We start from the raw sequence: 18641 nt of genomic DNA on the forward strand, positions 1-18641 counted from the left end.
GCCAGGAGCTTCTTCTGGGTCTCCCACGTGGGTGCAGGGGCCCAAGCTTTGGACCATCTTCTATTGCTTTGCCAGGCCATACCAGAGAGCTGGATCAGAAGAGGAGCAGCTGGGACTAGAACCAGTGCCCATATGGGATGCCGGTGCTGCAGGCTGCGGCTTTAACCTGCTATGACACAGCACTGGCCCCAGCTGCTCTACTTTTTATTTATTTATTTATTTTTTGACAGGCAGAGTGGACAGTGAGAGAGAGAGACAGAGAGAAAGGTCTTCCTTTTGCCGTTGGTTCACCCTCCAATGGCCGCCGCGGCCGGTGCACCGCGCTGATCCGATGGCAGGAGCCAGGAGCCAGGTGCTTCTCCTGGTCTCCCATGGGGTGCAGGGCCCAAGCACTTGGGCCATCCTCCACTGCACTCCCTGGCCACAGCAGAGAGCTGGCCTGGAAGAGGGGCAACCGGGACAGAATCCGGCGCCCCGACCGGGACTAGAACCCGGTGTGCCGGCGCTGCAGGGCGGAGGATTAGCCTAGTGAGCCGCGGCGCCGGCCAGCTGCTCTACTTTTAATCCAGGCTCCCTGCTAATGCTCCTGGGAAAGCAGAATAAAGAGGCTTAAGTGCTTGGGTCTCTACCCACGTGGGAGACTAGAAAGAAGCTCCTCAGCTGGCCCGGCCCTGGCCTTTGTGGCCATCTGGGGAGTGACCCAGTAGATGGAAGGTCTCTCTCTGGCTCTTGCACGCACTGTGTAACTCTCAAAAATCAATTTCCAACCTAAAGCACAGAAGATCCTCCCTTGCTGAGTTCCACATTCTCAGCAATCCTCTCCTACATCCTTTTTCTCTCTCCTGACTCCTGCCATCGAGTGCAATTCTCAAAAGTGCCGGCAGTGTGCTCTGGCACAGGAAGCCCCTGCGCTCTCCAGACACAGAGCCCCGCCTGGTAGGCTGGAGTCGTCGGGGAGAAGGCAGGTCTGGGGAAAAATGGCTGGGCCTCGGGTTCAACAGGTTTTGTCGTCTTTGAGGTTGGCACATCGGCTCTGCCCTGCACTCCCATCACAGAATGAACACATGGTAGGTATACGGACAGATGAGGGACGAATGTGCCTCCTACGCAAAGAGCCAGGCAATAATAATTCTACCGAATTGTGAGCGGCTCCTAAAAGCCCTGAGGTTTTCTTTGAACTGAGCAGGCTTCAAACCATTATATTCAAAAAATAAAGAGGTTGTAGAAACAACTCTCTGTGGTTTCTTGTAGCCAAAACCTAAGACAAACACCGACTTGGATAGTTAAAGAGAACACCTGTTGGGATTCTGCCACGATTCTGTGAGTGACTGCTCGTTCACCCTTCTGCAACCACTCTCGGACAGGAGACAGGCAGTACAGGGGCTTGGAACACCCCTGGCAGCTCTGCCTGTGCTACAGCCGTGCCTGCTGGTCTGTGTGTGAGGCTCAGCCGTGCACTGTGCCCTGTGCTGACTGCTGCTTCTCTTTCTCGGCTTTCCTAGAGAAGCCATCTTGTTTCCTAAGAGTCTGATTTTTGGCTTATTTTTGGTAAGTAACAGAAAGAAAGTTACATTCACTATTTGGGCACTTCATCAGAGTGACTTCAGGTTCCCAAGCAATCTCCAGTCATTAAAGACGAAAATTCGCATTCTCTCCAAACCACGGAGGGACAACTCCCTCGCTGACAAATAAGAGATTCTTCCCAACGCTGCTGGTTAATTAAGCCGGAGAATAGACTCTTATGACAGTGAATGCTTTGTCTCACTCAACTTCTGAATGGCTTTGTGTTCTCAGAAGCCCCAACAGATGCTGGGCTGGAATTCAATCAGCCTCCTGGTGAGAATCAAGGAAACGGGGCTGATCCCAGTTTTGATGGGAACAGGACACATGGAACAAAATCTCCGGTTATGGCTGCCGGGGGAAATTGGAGGGATTTGTATTTGCCTGACCTTCCTTTCAAACTGTGTTTTGAGCAAATAAAGAACCTTTCTCAGGACAGAAGATGTCAACTCCACAAGAAAACGACGAGGCAGCTGCATGGGACGGCACCCAAGCAAGGTAGCAATCCACGAGAAACCTTCGGAATTATTTCCACGTGGGAGGACAACGTGGGCAGGAGGAGGAGGAACAAGGACAAGACGGAGAAGACACACACACACAGGAAACAGGCAGACCCTGGGGTCCCGGTCCTCGCCGGTGAGGCTCCCTCTGCTTTGTTTCCAAGATGCAACCTAGCCTCAAGGGTCCTTAGAGCTGAGCTCAAGACAAAGGTCCTATTTTATTTCCACACCAGGGGCCCAGAGATTCTCACTGCGGGGCACCAAGGAGGAGGTCAGCAGAATGGCTAAGCCCTGGGGAGGTTTTCATGCAGGTCATGAGCACTCCTGGTGCATACTTCCCCCTAAGGACCACTCCTCCACTCCGTCAGCCACAGAGGACTCCTGCTCTACACAAAACCTCTCCCCTTCTTCCACACATTTCCTTGCGGGAGGGGACAGGCACGCTGAAGGTCTTAATGCGTCACAAGCCAGGTGAGAACAATTCCTGCGGTCCCTCGGCCCGGCCCCCTGCCGAGAAGAGCCTGCTCCCGACAGAACATTCCTAATCCAGGCACCTAGTTTCCACAGAGAATTCCAGCTTTTCAAAACCCTGTGTGGCTGAGGGGTTTGTATTTCTTCCGTATTCCCTTAACACCACCTGAGGCTCCCAGAACCCCAGCCGTGGCCACTGGAGGACCTGTTGTGACCTCCACAGCGGCCTTCCTGTGTGCGGGACAAAACGTCCTCTCGGGAGGCATGCTGGAGACCGCCGACACCACCAGTGAAGACTGGCAGCTACCAAGACCTCTTCTCCAGCATGTGGAGTGATGGCTTGAACAATGTTAGAGAGATTAGTAAATGGCAATTTTTTAAAAAAGATTTACTTAATTGAAAGGCAGAGTTACAGAGAGACAGAGATATGGTGCTGACCTCTAAATGGCCAATTTTATTTATTTTTTTTTTTGACAGGCAGAGTGGACAGTGAGAGAGAGAGACAGAGAGAAAGGTCTTCCTTTGCCGTTGTTTTACCCTCCAATAATGGCCGCCGCGGCTGGCGCGCTGCGGCCGGCGCACCGCGCTGATCCGATGGCAGGAGCCAGGAGCCAGGAGCCAGGTGCTTTTCCTGGTCTCCCATGGGGTGCAGGGCCCAAGCACCTGGGGCATCCTCCACTGCACTCCCTGGCCACAGCAGAGGGCTGGCCTGGAAGAGGGGCAACTGGGACAGAATCCGGCGCCCCGACCGGGACTAGAACCTGGTGTGCCGGCGCCGCTAGGTGGAGGATTAGCCTAGTGAGCCGCGGCGCCGGCCCTAAATGGCCAATTTTTAAAACCAAGAGAGTTCCTGGGGCAGGTGCGCTGCTGCTGCAGGTTAAGTCACCACCTGAGACAACAACATCCCATACTGGAGTGCGGCTTCCAGTCCTGGGTGCCCCCTCGTCACATGCCTGGGAAGATGATGGCTCAAGTACTTGGGCCCCTGCCACCGATGTGGAAGATCCAGATGAAGTTCCTGGCTCCTAGCTTTAGCCTGGCCCTGGCCTGGCTGTTCTATTTAGTTAGTGAATCAGTCGGTGGACAATCTCTTTCTTAAATAAGCAGAATAAAATAAAAACTGAGACGAGCTGAGTGGCAGGCAGCTCTTTCTGTGGGTGTCCAACCTCCCGTCTCCCACAGTTCCCACCACACCCTACTGTGTACTAGACAGCCCTACTGCACTCATAAGTCAGTGCTGGACCACCCAACCCTGGGATCCTGGCTGCCCTCGGCTGTTTTCGGCTTTAAAAAATTTACTGGACAGACAGACTAGAGGGAGGGAGGGAGGGAAGGAGGGAGGGAGAGAGAGATAGGGAATGGGAGAGAGAGATCTCCCATCCATTGGTTTACTCCTCAGATGCCTACAATGGCTGGTGGGCTGCAGCTGGGAACTCAATACGGGTCTCCCAAGTTTGACCACAATGGCCAGAGCTGAGCCGATCCAAAGCAAGGAGCCAGGAGCTTCTTCTGGGTCTCTTATGCGGGTGCAGGGGCCCAAGGACGTGGGCCATCTTCTACTGCTTTCCCAGGCCAAGCAGAAAGCCAGATTGGAAGAGGAGCAGCTGGGACTAGAACCGGCGCCCATATGGGATGCTGGCACTGCAGGCCAGGGCGTTAACCCGCTGCGCCGGCCCCTGCTTGTTTTCATGCGTAAATCTTGCCGTGTTCCTTCTACCCCTCGGGGATCTATGCTTTAAAATACAGACAGCACTAGTTTCCGTACCATTCTAGCACTAACACACACAAAATTAAACACTTCTCCCATCTGGGGGAATATTTAAGTGTGGTTTCTAACTCTGCACTACTTTACATAACTTAGGGACCAGTTTTGTGTACAGACATTTTGTGCAACCGAACTGCCCACTCTGATCCATGACACTCCCACCAACAGGGTATAAGATGCCCGCTTTCCCATGTCCTCACCAACGTGGGTATCATCAACGCATAAACCCTGGTCAAGCGGACAGGTGACACTCTCATTTCTACGTACTGATTATCATGGGCAGCTGTTACACAACAAGCTGTGGTTAAGCAGAAAGACAACCGGCTTCTAATAAGCACTTTTGCTTATCTGCAATTCTTTATGTATTTAAAAGGCAGACACACACACACACACACACACACACTATTTAGGGTGTTTATCTTCTATGAGCATGCTGTGTGGCCTTCTTCCCATGTTGGATCATTCTGTCCTTTTTAATTCTATCTATTATTACTAGCAGACACTTGGTTTTATCTATGTGATCTCTTTGACACTTAATCCCGTCTTTATGATCAGTTATGCACTTAAGCTGATCACTTTAACTGGTAAGAAGGCATTGGTACCTGCCAACTTAATGGGATTGGAGTCGAGTGGCAAGTTTAGATTTACCCTTAGGGATAAGTCGTCCGAGGGAAGGTGCTAAACTGCACATCTCCTCCCTCTCTTATTCCCACTCTTACTTTTAACAGGGATCAATTTTTTTTTTTTTTTAATTTACTTGACAGAGTTAGACAGTGAGAGAGACAGAGAGAAAGGTCTTCCTGCTGTTGGTTCACCCCCAAATGGCCACTATGGCTGGAGCTACGCTGAAACAGGGATCAGTGTTCAATTGGGTTTAAACACCTAGGAATAATTCTGTGCTAAGCAGAGTTCAACCAATGGTATGAAGTAGAAAAAGAAAATACTAAAAAGAATAAAACAGTAAGCTGGTCCTCGGCCGTCAGGACAAGGGCTGATCACTCACTGCTTCTCACGGTGTCAGTTTCACTTCCGCAGGTGTCCTTTTAGGTGCGCAGTTAGTTGTCAGATCAGGGATTAGTGTCCCTTTTCCCCCACATCCTCGCCAGCATCTGTTATTGGTTGATTTCTGTATGTGTGCCATTCTAACCGGGGTGAGGTAGAACCTCACTGTGGTTTTGATTTGCATTTCCCTGATGGCTGGTGATCCTGAACATTTTTTCAGGAGTAGTACTTCATACTTCTGCACGTGGAAATCCAGTTTTCCCAGCACCATTTGCTGAATAGACTGTCCTTGCTCCAGGAATTGGTTTTAGCTCCTTGATCAAATATAAGCTGGTTGTAGATGTCTGGATTGATTTCTGGTGTTTCTATTCTATTCCACTGGTCTAACCATCTGTTTCTATACCATTACCAGGCTGTCTGGATTATAACTGCCCTGTAGTACGCCTTTAAATCTGGTATTGTGATGCCGCTGGCTCTGTTTTTGTTGTATAAGATTGCTGTAGCTATTCGAGATCTACTGTGCCTCCATATGAATTTCAGCATCATTTTTTCCAGATCTGAGAGGAATGTCTTTGCTACTTTGATTGGTATCGCATTGAATCTGTAAATTGCTTTTGGAAGAATAGATATTTTAATAATACTGATATTGAGTCTTTCAACCCATGAACATGGAAGATTTTTCCATTTTTTTTGTATCTTCCTCTCTTTCTTTACAGTTTTGTAATTCTCATCGTAGAGATCTCTGACATCTATGGTTAAGTTGATTCCAAGGTACTTGATTTTTTTTGTAGCTGTTGTGAATAGGATTGATCTTAGAAGTTCTTTTTCAGCCGTGGCATTGTCTGTGTATACAAAGGCTATTGATTTTTGTGTCTCAGCTGGCCTTGCTCCCCAGCCAGGACACCTGCTCATGTCCTCCCATCTAACAGTCTCCTCCAGCTCCTGTGGCTCTCCCTCACCGCTCTCAATAATCCGCAACAGCGATAAACACACCAAAGGCTCTTGTTTTGGAGTGTGTAGGACTGAAAACTCTTCGAGGATACAGGCTTTCTGCTCAGACTACTTCTGGCAGCAGTGTCAGCATTGTGGTGCAGTAAGTAAATCTGCACCTGCGATGCTGGCATCCCATATGGATGCTGGTTCATGTCCCTGCTGCTCTACTTCTGATCCAGCTTCCTGCCAATGAGCCTGGGAAAAGCACAAGATGGCCCGAGGGTTTGGGCCTCTGCTACCCATGTTGGAGACCTGGATGAAGCTCCTGGCTTTGGCTTGGCCCAGCCCCGGCTACTGTGGTCATCTGGGGAGTGAATCAGCAGGTGGAAGATCGCTCTCTATAACTCTGACTTTCAAATAAATATTTTTTTCAATAAACGAACGAATGAATCTATCATTTCTCTAGTGATTTGAAATGCCATTAAATCTCTATAGCACTGTTTCTGATCCCTGTCTTTTTTTAAATATTTTTATTTATTTGAAAGGCAGAGTTAGAGAGAGAGAGAGAGAGAGAGACAGACCTTCCATTCGTTAGCCTAGGCGAGTGACCGTGCAGAGAAGTGATCTCTCTGCAACAGCACACAACCTCCTGGTGATGGTGTGGTGTCTCATGACGCAGCCAGGCCACACCCACACTTCCCCAGTGAATGCTGAGAAGGCTCTCACCACACTTGGCCCCATGAGCCTTGGTGCATTTGCTCAAAGGCAAGCGGGGATCACACTTGGCAGAACAAACCCCACATTATTACCAGATGATCTTTACAGCCAGTTTACAGCTGACTGGGCTTACTTCTAGCTTAAAAAGATCATTTGAACGGGCCGGTGTGGGGCACACGTGGTTGCGCTGCTTCTTGCGGTGCTGCATCGCTTACCGAGTGCTGGTCTCAGGCCTGCCTGCTCTGCTTCTGATCTGGCTTCCTGCTGATGTGCCCCAGACGGGCGCAGATGATTGTCTGCCACCCACAGGGGAGACCTGGATGGAGGTCCTGGACCCTGGTTTTGGCATGGGCCCGTCTTGGCTGTTATGGGCATTTGGGAAATAAACCAGCAGATGGGAGATCTCTCCCTCTCTCCCTGATGTGATTTCAAATGAATAAATGAATGAATAAACCTTTAAAAATAAATCACTTAAGAACTGATGCCTAGGGGTGGGGTACTGGGCTCAGCAGGTTACAGGACTGCTTAGTGTCCATATCTCATATTAAAGTGCCAGTGTGAGCCACCCACAAGGAGACTAGGATGCAATTCTGGTCTCCTGGCTTGGCTTAGTCCCAGCTCCAGCTGTTGTGGACACTTGGGGAGTGAAACAGATGGAAGAACTCTCTGTTGCTCTGCCTTTCAAGTAGCTGGAAAAATAAACATTAAACAAACCAGAAAAAAAGAATGGATGCCTCTAAGTATTCAACCTTATTTAAGAGCAAGGTATATTTCTCTGTATGTTCAAGTCTCTTTATGTCCTTCAACACAGTTTGATGGTTTTCTACATATCCCTTGTTAACCTTCATTTCTAGGCTACTTTATGATTTATACGGCTACTGTGAATGGCACTCAGCGCATTTATTTGATAGTTTTCCAACTGATTATGCGGTCTTGTTCTAGGTTACTGAGGTTCCGGGGCCTGGCACAGCAGTTAAGCTGCTATACTGGTGGGAAGGCCTGCACCCCTTATCAGAGCGCTTGGGTTTGAGTCCCAGCCTTGCTCCACATTCTAGCTTTCTATTGACATACGTCGTGGGGGACAGCAGGTGAGGACTAAAGAAGTCGGGTATCTGCTACCCATGCAGGAGACCTGGACTGAGCTCTGGGCTTCGGCCTGGCCCAGCCCCAGCTGTTGCCGGCATTTGGGGAGTGAACAGTGGATGGGAGATGTTTTTCCGATAAAATGAAAATAAGTAAGTAAAAATTTAAAAAGAAAGATACCATGAATTCTATTACATGAACAGAACTGTCACTATCAAATCATCCTTGCATTTCTGGAATAAATTCTTTTTTTTTTTTTTTTTAAGATTTACTTATTTGAAAGGCAAAGCTACAAAGAGGCAGGGGCAGAGGCAGAGAGAGAGAGTTGTCTTCCATCCTCTGGTTCACTAACCAAATGGCTGCACTGGCTGGAGCTGAGCTGATCCAAAGCCAGGAATCAGGAACTTCTTCCAGGTCTCCCACATGGGTGCAGGTGCCCAAGGACTGGGGTCATCTTCCATCACCTTCCCAGGCCACAGCAAAGCTGGATCCGAAGTGGAGCAGCTAGGTCTCGAACCAGTGCCCATATAGGATGCCAGCACTGCCTATTTTTCATAAGCAAATTCTTCAGTCCTTTAGGAAATATTTTATGCCATGCAAAAATTCCAGTGCATAGAAAAGTTGCACATGTGTTTCTATAAAACTAACATGTTGATATTATAACCTGACAGAGACAGCCCTCACAAAGGAAACTACAGATTTTTTGGTGAGTGTCCTTAAAATACAGATTTGAAACTTTCTAAAATATCAAGAAATAGAAAGCATGACCAAGGCCAGCGCTGTGGTGTGGGAGACCCAGAGGACGCTCCTGGCTTCAGACAGGCGCAGCTCTGGCTGTTGTGGCCATCTGGGGAGTGAACCAGAGGATGGAAGACTCCCCACCCCCTGACTGTGACTCTGCCTTCCAACCAAATCCATCTTTAACCAAAGACCAGGCAGGCTGCTCTCTGATGGCTAGCTTCTGAGTGCCTCCTCAAGAATGTCCTGTGACTATCAGCCCACGTAGTTTCCTGTATCTTCCCAGAGTCGAAGTCTGTTACGTATACAAAACGCTTTCTCCCTGTGGAACAGACTGGCACTGTCCTGCCATAAAGCAACGGGCAGCCATGCATCTACTCACCGTGGGGTCAGTCCAGAGGGAGCACTTGGAGCACTCCTGGCACGGCGCTCCTGGCGAGCGAGGGTGCTGGCAGAAGTGGTCGTACCCGCTGATGGGCGCCCGGCAGAGGTAGCACATCTGGGCGCCGCAGCGGCAGGACATGCGGTTGCAGCCCTCGGACTTGATGAGGCCCGTCCCACACCTGCGGCACTTCCTGATGCGGGCAGCGCTCATCTTCTCTTCCCTGGAAAGAGAACACCACTGGAGCTCTCAGGGAAGGAGAGAACACGACAGCCACCAAGTATTCCCACAGCAGTGAATGCCCATGGCCTTTTACGACATCGAGAGCCTGAGAACTGGGTTCAAGTTCATCAGCGTATAACCTTGGGTGAATTAACAACTGCCCGGAGACTCAGCTTCTTTGTTTCCAGATTGGGAAAACATACCTTTCTCGTGGTGTTTGGAGGATCACGGGGAAGACATAAAGCACTCTGGCACTGAGGACAGGCTGTCTGGTGGAGAGCCGCGCAGTGGACCAGGTGCCTCCACGCTGCGGTGCTCCGTGCACCCGGCTTGTGAGCGTGTCCATGTCTGCTCCCCTCTGCTAAGCTCAGGGCCTTGCAGGCAGAGGCCGTGCTCTCACGCCACCTGGCCTCAGTTTGTTCTGGACAGGACAAGTCGAGGCCAGCTAGTGAGGCCAGGGCAGACTCCAGAGAACCCAAGAGCACACGGCTGGAAGCAGGGCTTCTTCCTGCTGCCAAGCACTGCAGACCCCTCAGTGTGGCGATCAGGAGAAGCTGCCGCAGCCCACATACAACTGCAGCCGAGGCTGAGTTCTGGTTTGCAGACTGCAGGCTGGGAACACCAGCCTTCCCCATCCACTGCTCCCAGCTCTAACACTACATGGAACCAGGAGAGTCCTGGGCAGGCAAGGATTTGACCTATGCAGACTGGGAAAACGACTGTGGTGTGCCCTTAGAAGCCAGATTTATTTATTCACTTGAAGGAATTGAGAGAGAGATGTTCCATCTGCTGGTCCACTCCTCAAATGGCTGCAACAACCGGAGCCGCGTCTGAACCAGGAGACAGGAGCTTCTTCTGGGCCTTCCATGTGGACGTAGGGGCACAAGGATCTGGGCCGTCCTCCGATGCTTTCCCAGGCACATCAGGAGGGAGCCAGATTGGAAATGGAGCAGCTAGAACTTGAACTAGCACCCACATGGGATGCCGGCACTCAGATGGAGGCTTAACCCGCTGTGTCACAGCACCAACCCCGGTCCTGGCTGCTCCACTTCTGATCCAGCTCCTTGCAGAAGCACCTGGGAAGGCAGAGGAGGGTGGCTCAAGTCCTTGGGACCCCGCACCCTCGTGGGAGATCAAGAAGAGGCTCCTTAGGCCGGCGCCGCGGCTCACTAGGCTAATCCTCCGCCTAGCGGCGCCGGCACACCGGGTTCTAGTCCCGGTCGGGGCGCCGGATTCTGTCCCGGTTGCCCCTCTTCCAGGCCAGCCCTCTGCTGTGGCCAGGGAGTGCAGTGGAGGATGCCCCAGGTGCTTGGGCCCTGCACCCCATGGGAGACCAGGAAAAGCACCTGGCTCCTGGCTCCTGCCATTGGATCAGCGCGGTGGGCCGGCCACAGCGCGCCAGCCGCGGCGGCCATTGGAGGGTGAACCAACGGCAAAGGAAGACCTTTCTCTCTGTCTCTCTCTCTCTCACTGTCCACTCTGCCTGTCAAAAAAAAAAAAAAAAAAAAAAAAAAAAAAGGGTAAAAAAAAAAGAAGAGGCTCCTGGCTCTGGCCTGGCCCAGCCCCGGTTCTTGAGGCCATTTGGGGAGTGAACCAGCAAATGGAAGATCTCTTTCTCTCCTTCTCTCTGTAATTCTGCCTTTCAAGTAAGTTTAAAAATAAAAGATTCCAGGTTTTAATGACTAAGCCTGCAATTTGCAGACACGAGTGGATGTTCCTCAGGATGAACTTCCTCTGTGGAAGCACTCTCCAGGCTGGGCCTGGCTGTCAGCTGTCACATCTGGCTGTGTGGCGCTGCTGACTGTCCCTATGCAGCTGTTCAGGCTGCAGTGTGTGAGAAGCTGAAGACAATGCCACACAATCCTCTCCCAAGGGCTTGGGAAGAGGGTGTCCTTGTTTGCTAGGTTCCACTGAGCTGTCAGTCACCAATGCGCAGTCACAGTGGGTGTGTGGGGGAGAGCCTGGAGCACACGCAGCCCGCACTGGGATGACGTTTAGACAGCTAGCTGCCCCTGCACGGATACCTACTCAAGCCCTCTGCTTCTGCATTCAGAAGAACAGGACCAAACAGGGCAAATGGCCTTTACCAAAACAGGACTGCTATTATGGGATGTGCTGACTACGGCTCCAATAACACAAAAGTGAAAAACTGAACTGGGGAGAAATCATAGTTGATTCTTTTAAGGGGAGGGTGGTTTGGTAACCAGATTCTAAATGAGGCAGGAAACAAACAGCCCACAGGATGTGTCCCTTGGGGCAGGACAGGAAAAGAGGCCCCAGCCGCGGCTGTGTCTGCCCGACTCTGTGTTCAAACAGGAAAGCCCAGGACCCTTCTCTGGTTGTCTACATCCTCCAACTCCTCATTACTTGTTCTCACCACTATCCCAGTGCACTGGGAACTCCTCCTTCAGATTCCTGGTGTATGCCAACTAAAATCTTACAAGTAGGTGCATGTTATTTACGGGTGTGGTTTTCTTGGAATAAAATGCACTAAAAATGACTGCCTAAACCATTTTAATTAATTAATTAGAGAGGAGAGAGAAAAAAAGTGAGAGACAGAGAAACAGAGAGCTCCCGTCTGAGTTCAGTGCCCAAACCCCAGCAATGGATGGGCTTGGAGTTACAACCTCATCCAGTCTCCCACTATCTGAGCCGTCAGCACCGTCTCCTGAGTTCAGCAGCCAGAGGCAGGAACTGAGTTCAGGTACTCCAGTGTGGCATCTGGGTATCTTAGTGAGCTAAATGCCCACTCTGGATTTGCCCATTTTACATATAGGCAAATAAGCTAGTGCTTATGGATATTTCATACATAGATGCTCCTTGATTTATGGGGTTATATTCTGACAAATCCACCATAAAGTAAAAAAAATAGTAAGTCAAACTGTTGTAATTCAGAGACTAACTGTAAATGGAATTTGGATAAGACAGGGCCTTTCCTGCCTGCTTTCTTTCACTTAGCATGTTTTCAAGATTCATCCATGTTGTAACATGTATCAGTACTGTTATCATTAAAAAAAAAAAAAAAAAAAAGAAAGAAAAAAAAAAAAAAGAAATAAAAGGCAGAGTGACAGAGAGGGAGAGACAAGAGATCTTCCATGTGCTGGTTTACTCTCCAAACACCCACAACAGCCAGGGCTGGGTTAGGCTGAAGCCATGAGCCAAGAACTCCATCTGTGTCCCCCATGTCGGTGGCGGATCCCGCGTACTTCAGCCATCACCCACAGCTTCCAGGAGCGTCAGCAGGAAGCAAGTAGCTGAGACCTGCACCAGGCATCTCAATGTAGGATGCAGGCAGCCACAGTGGCGGCTTAGTCCACTGTGCCACAACACCTGCCCAGGGCTGTGTTTTTGTTTCTGGAGGAGAAGTATTCCATTGCATGGACAGCACCCATTTGTTATCCATCAGCTGAGAGACATCTGGGGTATTTCCTTGTTTAGGCTATTGTGAATCATGCTGCCATGGGACATTCATGTCCAAGCTTTTGTTTGAACATCTGTTTGCAATTCTTTGGGGCATGTACCTAGAAGTGGACTTGCTCAGTCATATAGTAATTCTGTCTAAATTGAGGAATCAGATTGGCTATCACAGTGGCCATATATACTATTTTACATTCCTACCTGCAGTGTTTGAGGGTGCCATTTTCTTTTTAGATTATTTTATTTAACAGTAGAGTAACAAAGAAGGAGACACACACATACAGACAGAAGCTTCCATCCGCTGGTTCACTCTCCAGATGGTCACAATGGCTGGGGCTGGGCCAGGCAAAGCCAAGATCCTAGAACTCCATCTGGGTCTCCCACGTGGGTGGCAGGGCCCAAACATTTGGGTCACCTTGTGCTTCTTTCCCCGGCACATCAGCAGTGAGCTCGATCAGAAGTGGAACAGCGGAGGTTTGAACTGGTATTCATATGGGATGCTGGCATTTCAGGCAGTGGCCTACCCTACTGCACCACAGTGCTGGCCCCAAGGGTGCCAATTTCTTGATATCCTTAGTAACATTTACTATTTTTTATTTTTTGATTATAGCTTTCCTAGGAGGGGTGAAGTGGTTAAATCTGCATTTCCATAATGACTACTGATTTTTTAAAATATTATTACTACTTTTTAATGATTTTATTTTATTTGAAGACAGAGCTACAGAGAGGTAGAACCAGAGAGAGAGAGGTCTTCCATCTTTTGGCTCACTCCCCAAATGGCTGCAATGGCCAGAGCTGAGATGAAGCAAAGCCAGGAGCCAGGAGCTTCTTCCAGGTCTCCCACGAGGGTGCAGGGGTCCACGGACACGGGCCATCTTCCACTGCTTTCCCAGGCCACAGCAGAGAGCTGGATCAAAGTGGAGCAGCCAGGACTCGGACTGGTAGGATGCCAGCACTGCAGGCCGGGCTTTAGCCGGCTGTGCCACAGCACCGGCCCCATGACTACCGATATTGAACGTGATTTCATGTGACTGTTGGCCACTGGTTTATCTTCTGAGAGAAATATCTACCCAAAACCTTTTTCTGTTTTGTGGTTGGATTGTTCTTTCTTGCCGTTTGCCATTATTTCTTCAGATAGCCTTTCCTCTCCCTTCAGTCTGTCCTCCTTCTGCATTCCCCTAAATGATATGGGTACAGCTCATGGTGTCCTATATGTCCCCGCGTTGTTCTTTTTTCACTCTACTCCTCCAAATGGGCAATTTCAATTGACTTATCTCCAAGGCCTCCGAGTCTTCTGCTTGCTCAAACCTGCTGCTTGATTCCTCTAGCATGGTTTTCATGTCAGCTATTGTAAATTCTATTTCTACTGCTTCTTTTTACTTTCTTCTCAATTTCTCTGTACTGACAGTCTTTACTTGATCCTACACTGTGCTCCCCTGGGTTCCTGTAGATCTCGGAGTATCTTTAAAGTATTTTATCTAGTAAGTACAATGCCTTTGCATCTTCAGGGATGGTTTCTGTCAACTGCTTTTATTTCTATGAATGGCGCATATATTCTTTGTATGGCATACAGATTATTGTTGAAAACTAGATATTTTGAATATTACAAATTGGAAATTAGATTTTAAATACTTGATTTAAAAAGATTTATTTATTTATTTATTTGAGAGGCACAGTTACAGACAGAGAGAGAGGTCTTCCATCCACTGGCTCACTCCTAAAACAAGTGCTGGGGTTGGGCCAGGCTGAAGCCAGGAGCCAGGAGCTTCTTATGGGGCCCAATCTCTTGCATCACCTTCTACTACGTTCCCAGGCCACCAGCAGAGAGCTGAATCAGCAGTGGAGCAGCTGCCCTTATGAGATGCCAGCGCTGCAAGCACAGGCTTACCCTGCTACTACACCACAATACTGGCCCCTAAACTATTTTGTAATGATTATATTTTCTTCCTTTTTTTCTATTTTCTTTGTCATGTGTGGTCACTGAAGTCTATTAGTTTAGTGGTCAGTGCTGGGATCAATAGATTATGAAAAGGTAAAACAAGCAAAGAAGCTGTCATAGCTTTCACCAAGGAACTGGACAGCTCTTAACTGGTTAAGATCAAGCTTCATCGCATTGTGCCTACCATGCTTCAAACTCCCTGTGTGTGCCCCCTGCAAGTTTTCCTGATAGCTGGTAACTGCTAGGAATTCCTGATACCCTGATCTATGGAGGAAGGGTATGCTGTGGCAGAAGGCAAGAAAAGCCCCTGGAGCACCCCTTTCTAAAAACAGGGCGGACTCCTGTGGGCATCTGGCATAGTGGTTCAGATGTCACATCCCAATCTGAGTGCCTGGGTTGGAGTCCCAATTCTAGCTTCCTGCTAATATGGACCTGGGTAAGCAGCAAGTGACAGATGGCTCAAGTACTTGAGCCCTTGTCACCCATGTGAGAGACTGGGATTGAATTCTAGGCTCCTGGTTTCACCCAGGTCCACGCTTGGCTCTTGCAGGCATTCGGAGAATGAACCAGTGGATGGGAGATCTCCGTCTGTCTCTCTACCTTTAAAAAAAATAAAAGATGAAAGGCACTGACTCCCACCTCTGTTTGGCCTGTTCAGAAAAATGGGTCAGGACAGCAGCGTGTCACTCGACGTCTATTTAGGTGCTGATTAACTGCAGCTGTTGTTCCAGAGGCTGTTCCTTGCCAGAGCAAAAACTCACAGTCCACGGCAATAGGTATACAGCAACTGCCCTGGATGGAAGATGCTTTTATTTTCTGTCCAGTAACAAGAGAACAGCAGCCGCTGACAAGGACCTGGATCACCTGTTGTCTCCCAGGACCACACACTGGTCTGCTACTCAAATGACGTGCTGCTACGGTAGGGGAACAGGTGGGGGCAGCGCTCAGGATACACTAGTGCGGTCTGTGAATGCCGGGAGCGGGGAGACAAACTCCTGGAAAACACAGGAACATGCCATTTCTGCGAAGGCCGGGCGGTCGAGGCCAGGGACGTGCATCAGGGCATCCCTTGCAGGTAAGCTCATGCCGCTCCATCCTGCATCCTCTGCCATGAGGAAGAGGGCCACAGCTGGAAGGCTTTGCTGGAATTCGGAATCAACATGTACCACTTCTGGGTGCTCTGCTCCGAGTCACTCATTCATCGGTGATAGAAGGTTACCAGGGTCAAGGAAGACCCAAGGGTGTGCCAGACCCAGATGCTGAGTGCAGGCTGTGGAAGGAACTGACAGGAGATGCAGAATGAACTCCCTCCTCGTGAGAAGCAGCCTGTGCTCCTGCCGAGTCCTGCAGTGGTTCAAACGTCCAGCCACGGGGCTGCATTCCTTGCTGGAACGTTGGGAGAGAGCCTGTTTGCTGCTCATGTGGGTTGTCCGCAGGATTTGGTGCTTGTAGGACTGAGGCCCCAATTTTCTCGTGGGCTGTAGGCTGAGAGGTGCTCCAAGCTCCAGAGGCTGCCTCATGGGCCACCTTCAAAGCCAGCAACTGGAGATCAAGTCCTGTGTTTTCTGGTCCTTCACCCACCACTGCATCTCTACAGCGGGAAGGGCTCTTGCTTTTAAAGACTGGGTCTACTCTGATCACCTAGATAACGTTTTCATATCAAGGACACCTGGAAAGCTGCTCTGTCATTCAGCGTTAACATTCACAGGTTCTAGGGTTAGGGTGTGGACATCTTTGGAAGCCATTATTTTGCCTACTGAAGCTGTAGCCTAGAGCACAGCCAAACAGACCATCAGCCTGGGTTCAAATCCCTGCTATGCCACCTACTGCTCTGTGCCTGAGCTGCCTCGTTAGTAAAATGTGGACAACAGTACCTATGTGTGGTGAGACTTGGTGATTGCTAAATACCACAAATCGCCACCCCTACTTTATTAAAAAAAAAAAAAGATTTATTTATTTATCTGAAAGGCAGAGTTACAGAGAAGCAGAGGAAGAGAGAAAGAGAAAGAGAGGTCTTTCATCTGCTGCTTCACCCCCAAAGGGCTGCAACAGCCAGAGCTGGGCTGATCTGAAGCCAGGAGCCAGGAGTTTCCTCTGGGTCTCCCACACAGGTGCAGGGGCCCAAGCACTTGGGCCATCTTTTACTGCTTTCCCAGGCCATAGAAGAGAGCTGGATCGCAAGTGGAGCAGCTGGGACTTGAACTGGAGCCCATATAGGATGCTAGCACTGCAGGCAGCCAGTGACTTTATCTGCTACTTCACAGCACTGGTCCCCTACTTCATTTTTTTAAGCAACAGGATCCTTTCCTTACTCTTCATATCTTAGCTGGACATAAAGCCATCAGCTAAAGGCTACATATGGTGTCTGTTTTAGAGTTAGGGTTGCCTCCATGACTCAGTCTAAAGCAATGGGGCAAAACAGAAAGATATACATAATTTCCATAGCACTTAAAAAATTACAGAAGGGGAGGCCAGCACTGTGGCGTAGCGGGTAAAGCTGCCACCTGCAGTGCCGGCATCCTATATGGGCACTGGTTTGAGTCCCGGCTGCTCCACTTCTGATCCAGCTCTCTGCTATGGCCTGGGAAAGCAGTGGAAGATGGCCCAAGTCCTTGTGCCTCTGTACCTGCATGAGAAGACTGGAGGAAGCTCCTGGCTCCTGAAAGGCACAGCTCTGGCCGTTGCAGCCAGTTGGTGACTGAACCACTGAATGGAAGACTTCTCTGCTTCTCCTTTTCTGTGTAACTGTGATTTTCAAATAAATAAATCAATCTTTAAAAAAAAATTAGAGAAGCGGTTGGCACTGTGGCGCAGCAGGTTCATCTGCTGTCCATGACGCTGGCATCCCACTGAGCGCTGGTTTGAGTCCTGACTGCTCCATTTCCAATCCAGTTCTCTGCTCATGAGCCTCGCAAAGCAGAAGATGGCCCAGGTATCTGTGCCCATGCTACCTACATGGGAGACTCAGATAGAGTTCCAGAGCCCTGGTTTCAGCCTGGCCATTGTGGTCACTCAAGGAGTGAACCAGTTGATGGACGGTCTCTCATCCTCCATCTCTCTGCCTCTTGGGGTCTCTGTCACTTTGCCTTTCAAATAAACAAAAGAAGTCTTTTGCAAGTTGGAGTGCAAATGCGGCCACAAAACAGTCACACTTACGCAGACAGGAAAACCAAGCTTGGGGAATGGCGAGGCAGTGAGCTTAAAAACCCTGGATCCTCTAGTGACCTCAGGGGACACATGTGCCCACCAGCCCAGCAAGCTGGGCTATCAGTGGAGAGCAGCAGACTCCCTAGTACCTGTCACTGCAGGGCAGTAAGTGGACACTGCAAAGCGGAAGCACTGCACCAGCTGCCTGATGGCTGTTACTGATTCCTCACTCCATGTGCGGGGGTTGGCAATTCTACTTAACGTTTCAGTCCTGCAGTGCCTCATAACAGACACACAGAATGCAAGTGCAATCTAATCGAACTAAACTGTGTTGCTTGCTTGCTTATTCAGACATAAGGAGAAGGGGATCAACGTTTATCGAATTCATCCATAGCTGGGAGAGAGCAGCCAGCAAGCCCTTTGAGCCCTGTTACTCACACAGATGTTCGGTACTTGATGTCATCCTTTTCAGCCAGCTCCTCACAGGTGAGGCCATTGTGTTCTTTCCAGAGTCCCTGACACTTCCGACAGGTTTCCTGGGGACAAAGGACAGACACAGACACGGCTCTTGGTCAGTGGACACCACACAACAGGAGCGTGAAACGAGCTCTGCTCGGCTTCAGTCCTCTTGGAGGATCCTCGCCCCCGTTAGCAGCTGTCCCTAGAGGGGAGGGAAGAGTCACCAGAAGAAAGCGCAGGACCGGTTTTTAACTCTCCTTGGATCAGAGGGCAGTGTTGCTGCCATGCCCTGACTGGACAAGTTTC

The 18641-nt window shown here is 49.7% G+C and overlaps 1 protein-coding gene across 3 annotated transcripts in view; it reads right to left on the reverse strand.

Moving 5' to 3' along the window:
• Positions 1-18641, reverse strand: part of RNF216 (ring finger protein 216) — a 138448-nt gene that overhangs the window by 11519 nt on the left and 108288 nt on the right. For all 3 annotated transcript variants that reach the window (XM_089320895.1, XM_070064338.2, XM_051839048.3), the window contains 2 exons: positions 18315-18412; positions 9152-9374 (listed from right to left, as the gene is read on the reverse strand). In XM_089320895.1, the coding sequence (XP_089177021.1) occupies positions 9152-9374; positions 18315-18412 (321 nt within the window). The remainder of the gene's footprint in view (positions 1-9151; positions 9375-18314; positions 18413-18641) is intronic.

The sequence above is a fragment of the Oryctolagus cuniculus genome, chromosome 19 (assembly GCF_051225735.1).
Source record: "Oryctolagus cuniculus isolate XC-2025 breed Fujian yellow rabbit chromosome 19, ASM5122573v1, whole genome shotgun sequence".
In the NCBI taxonomy this organism is placed as follows: domain Eukaryota; kingdom Metazoa; phylum Chordata; class Mammalia; order Lagomorpha; family Leporidae; genus Oryctolagus; species Oryctolagus cuniculus.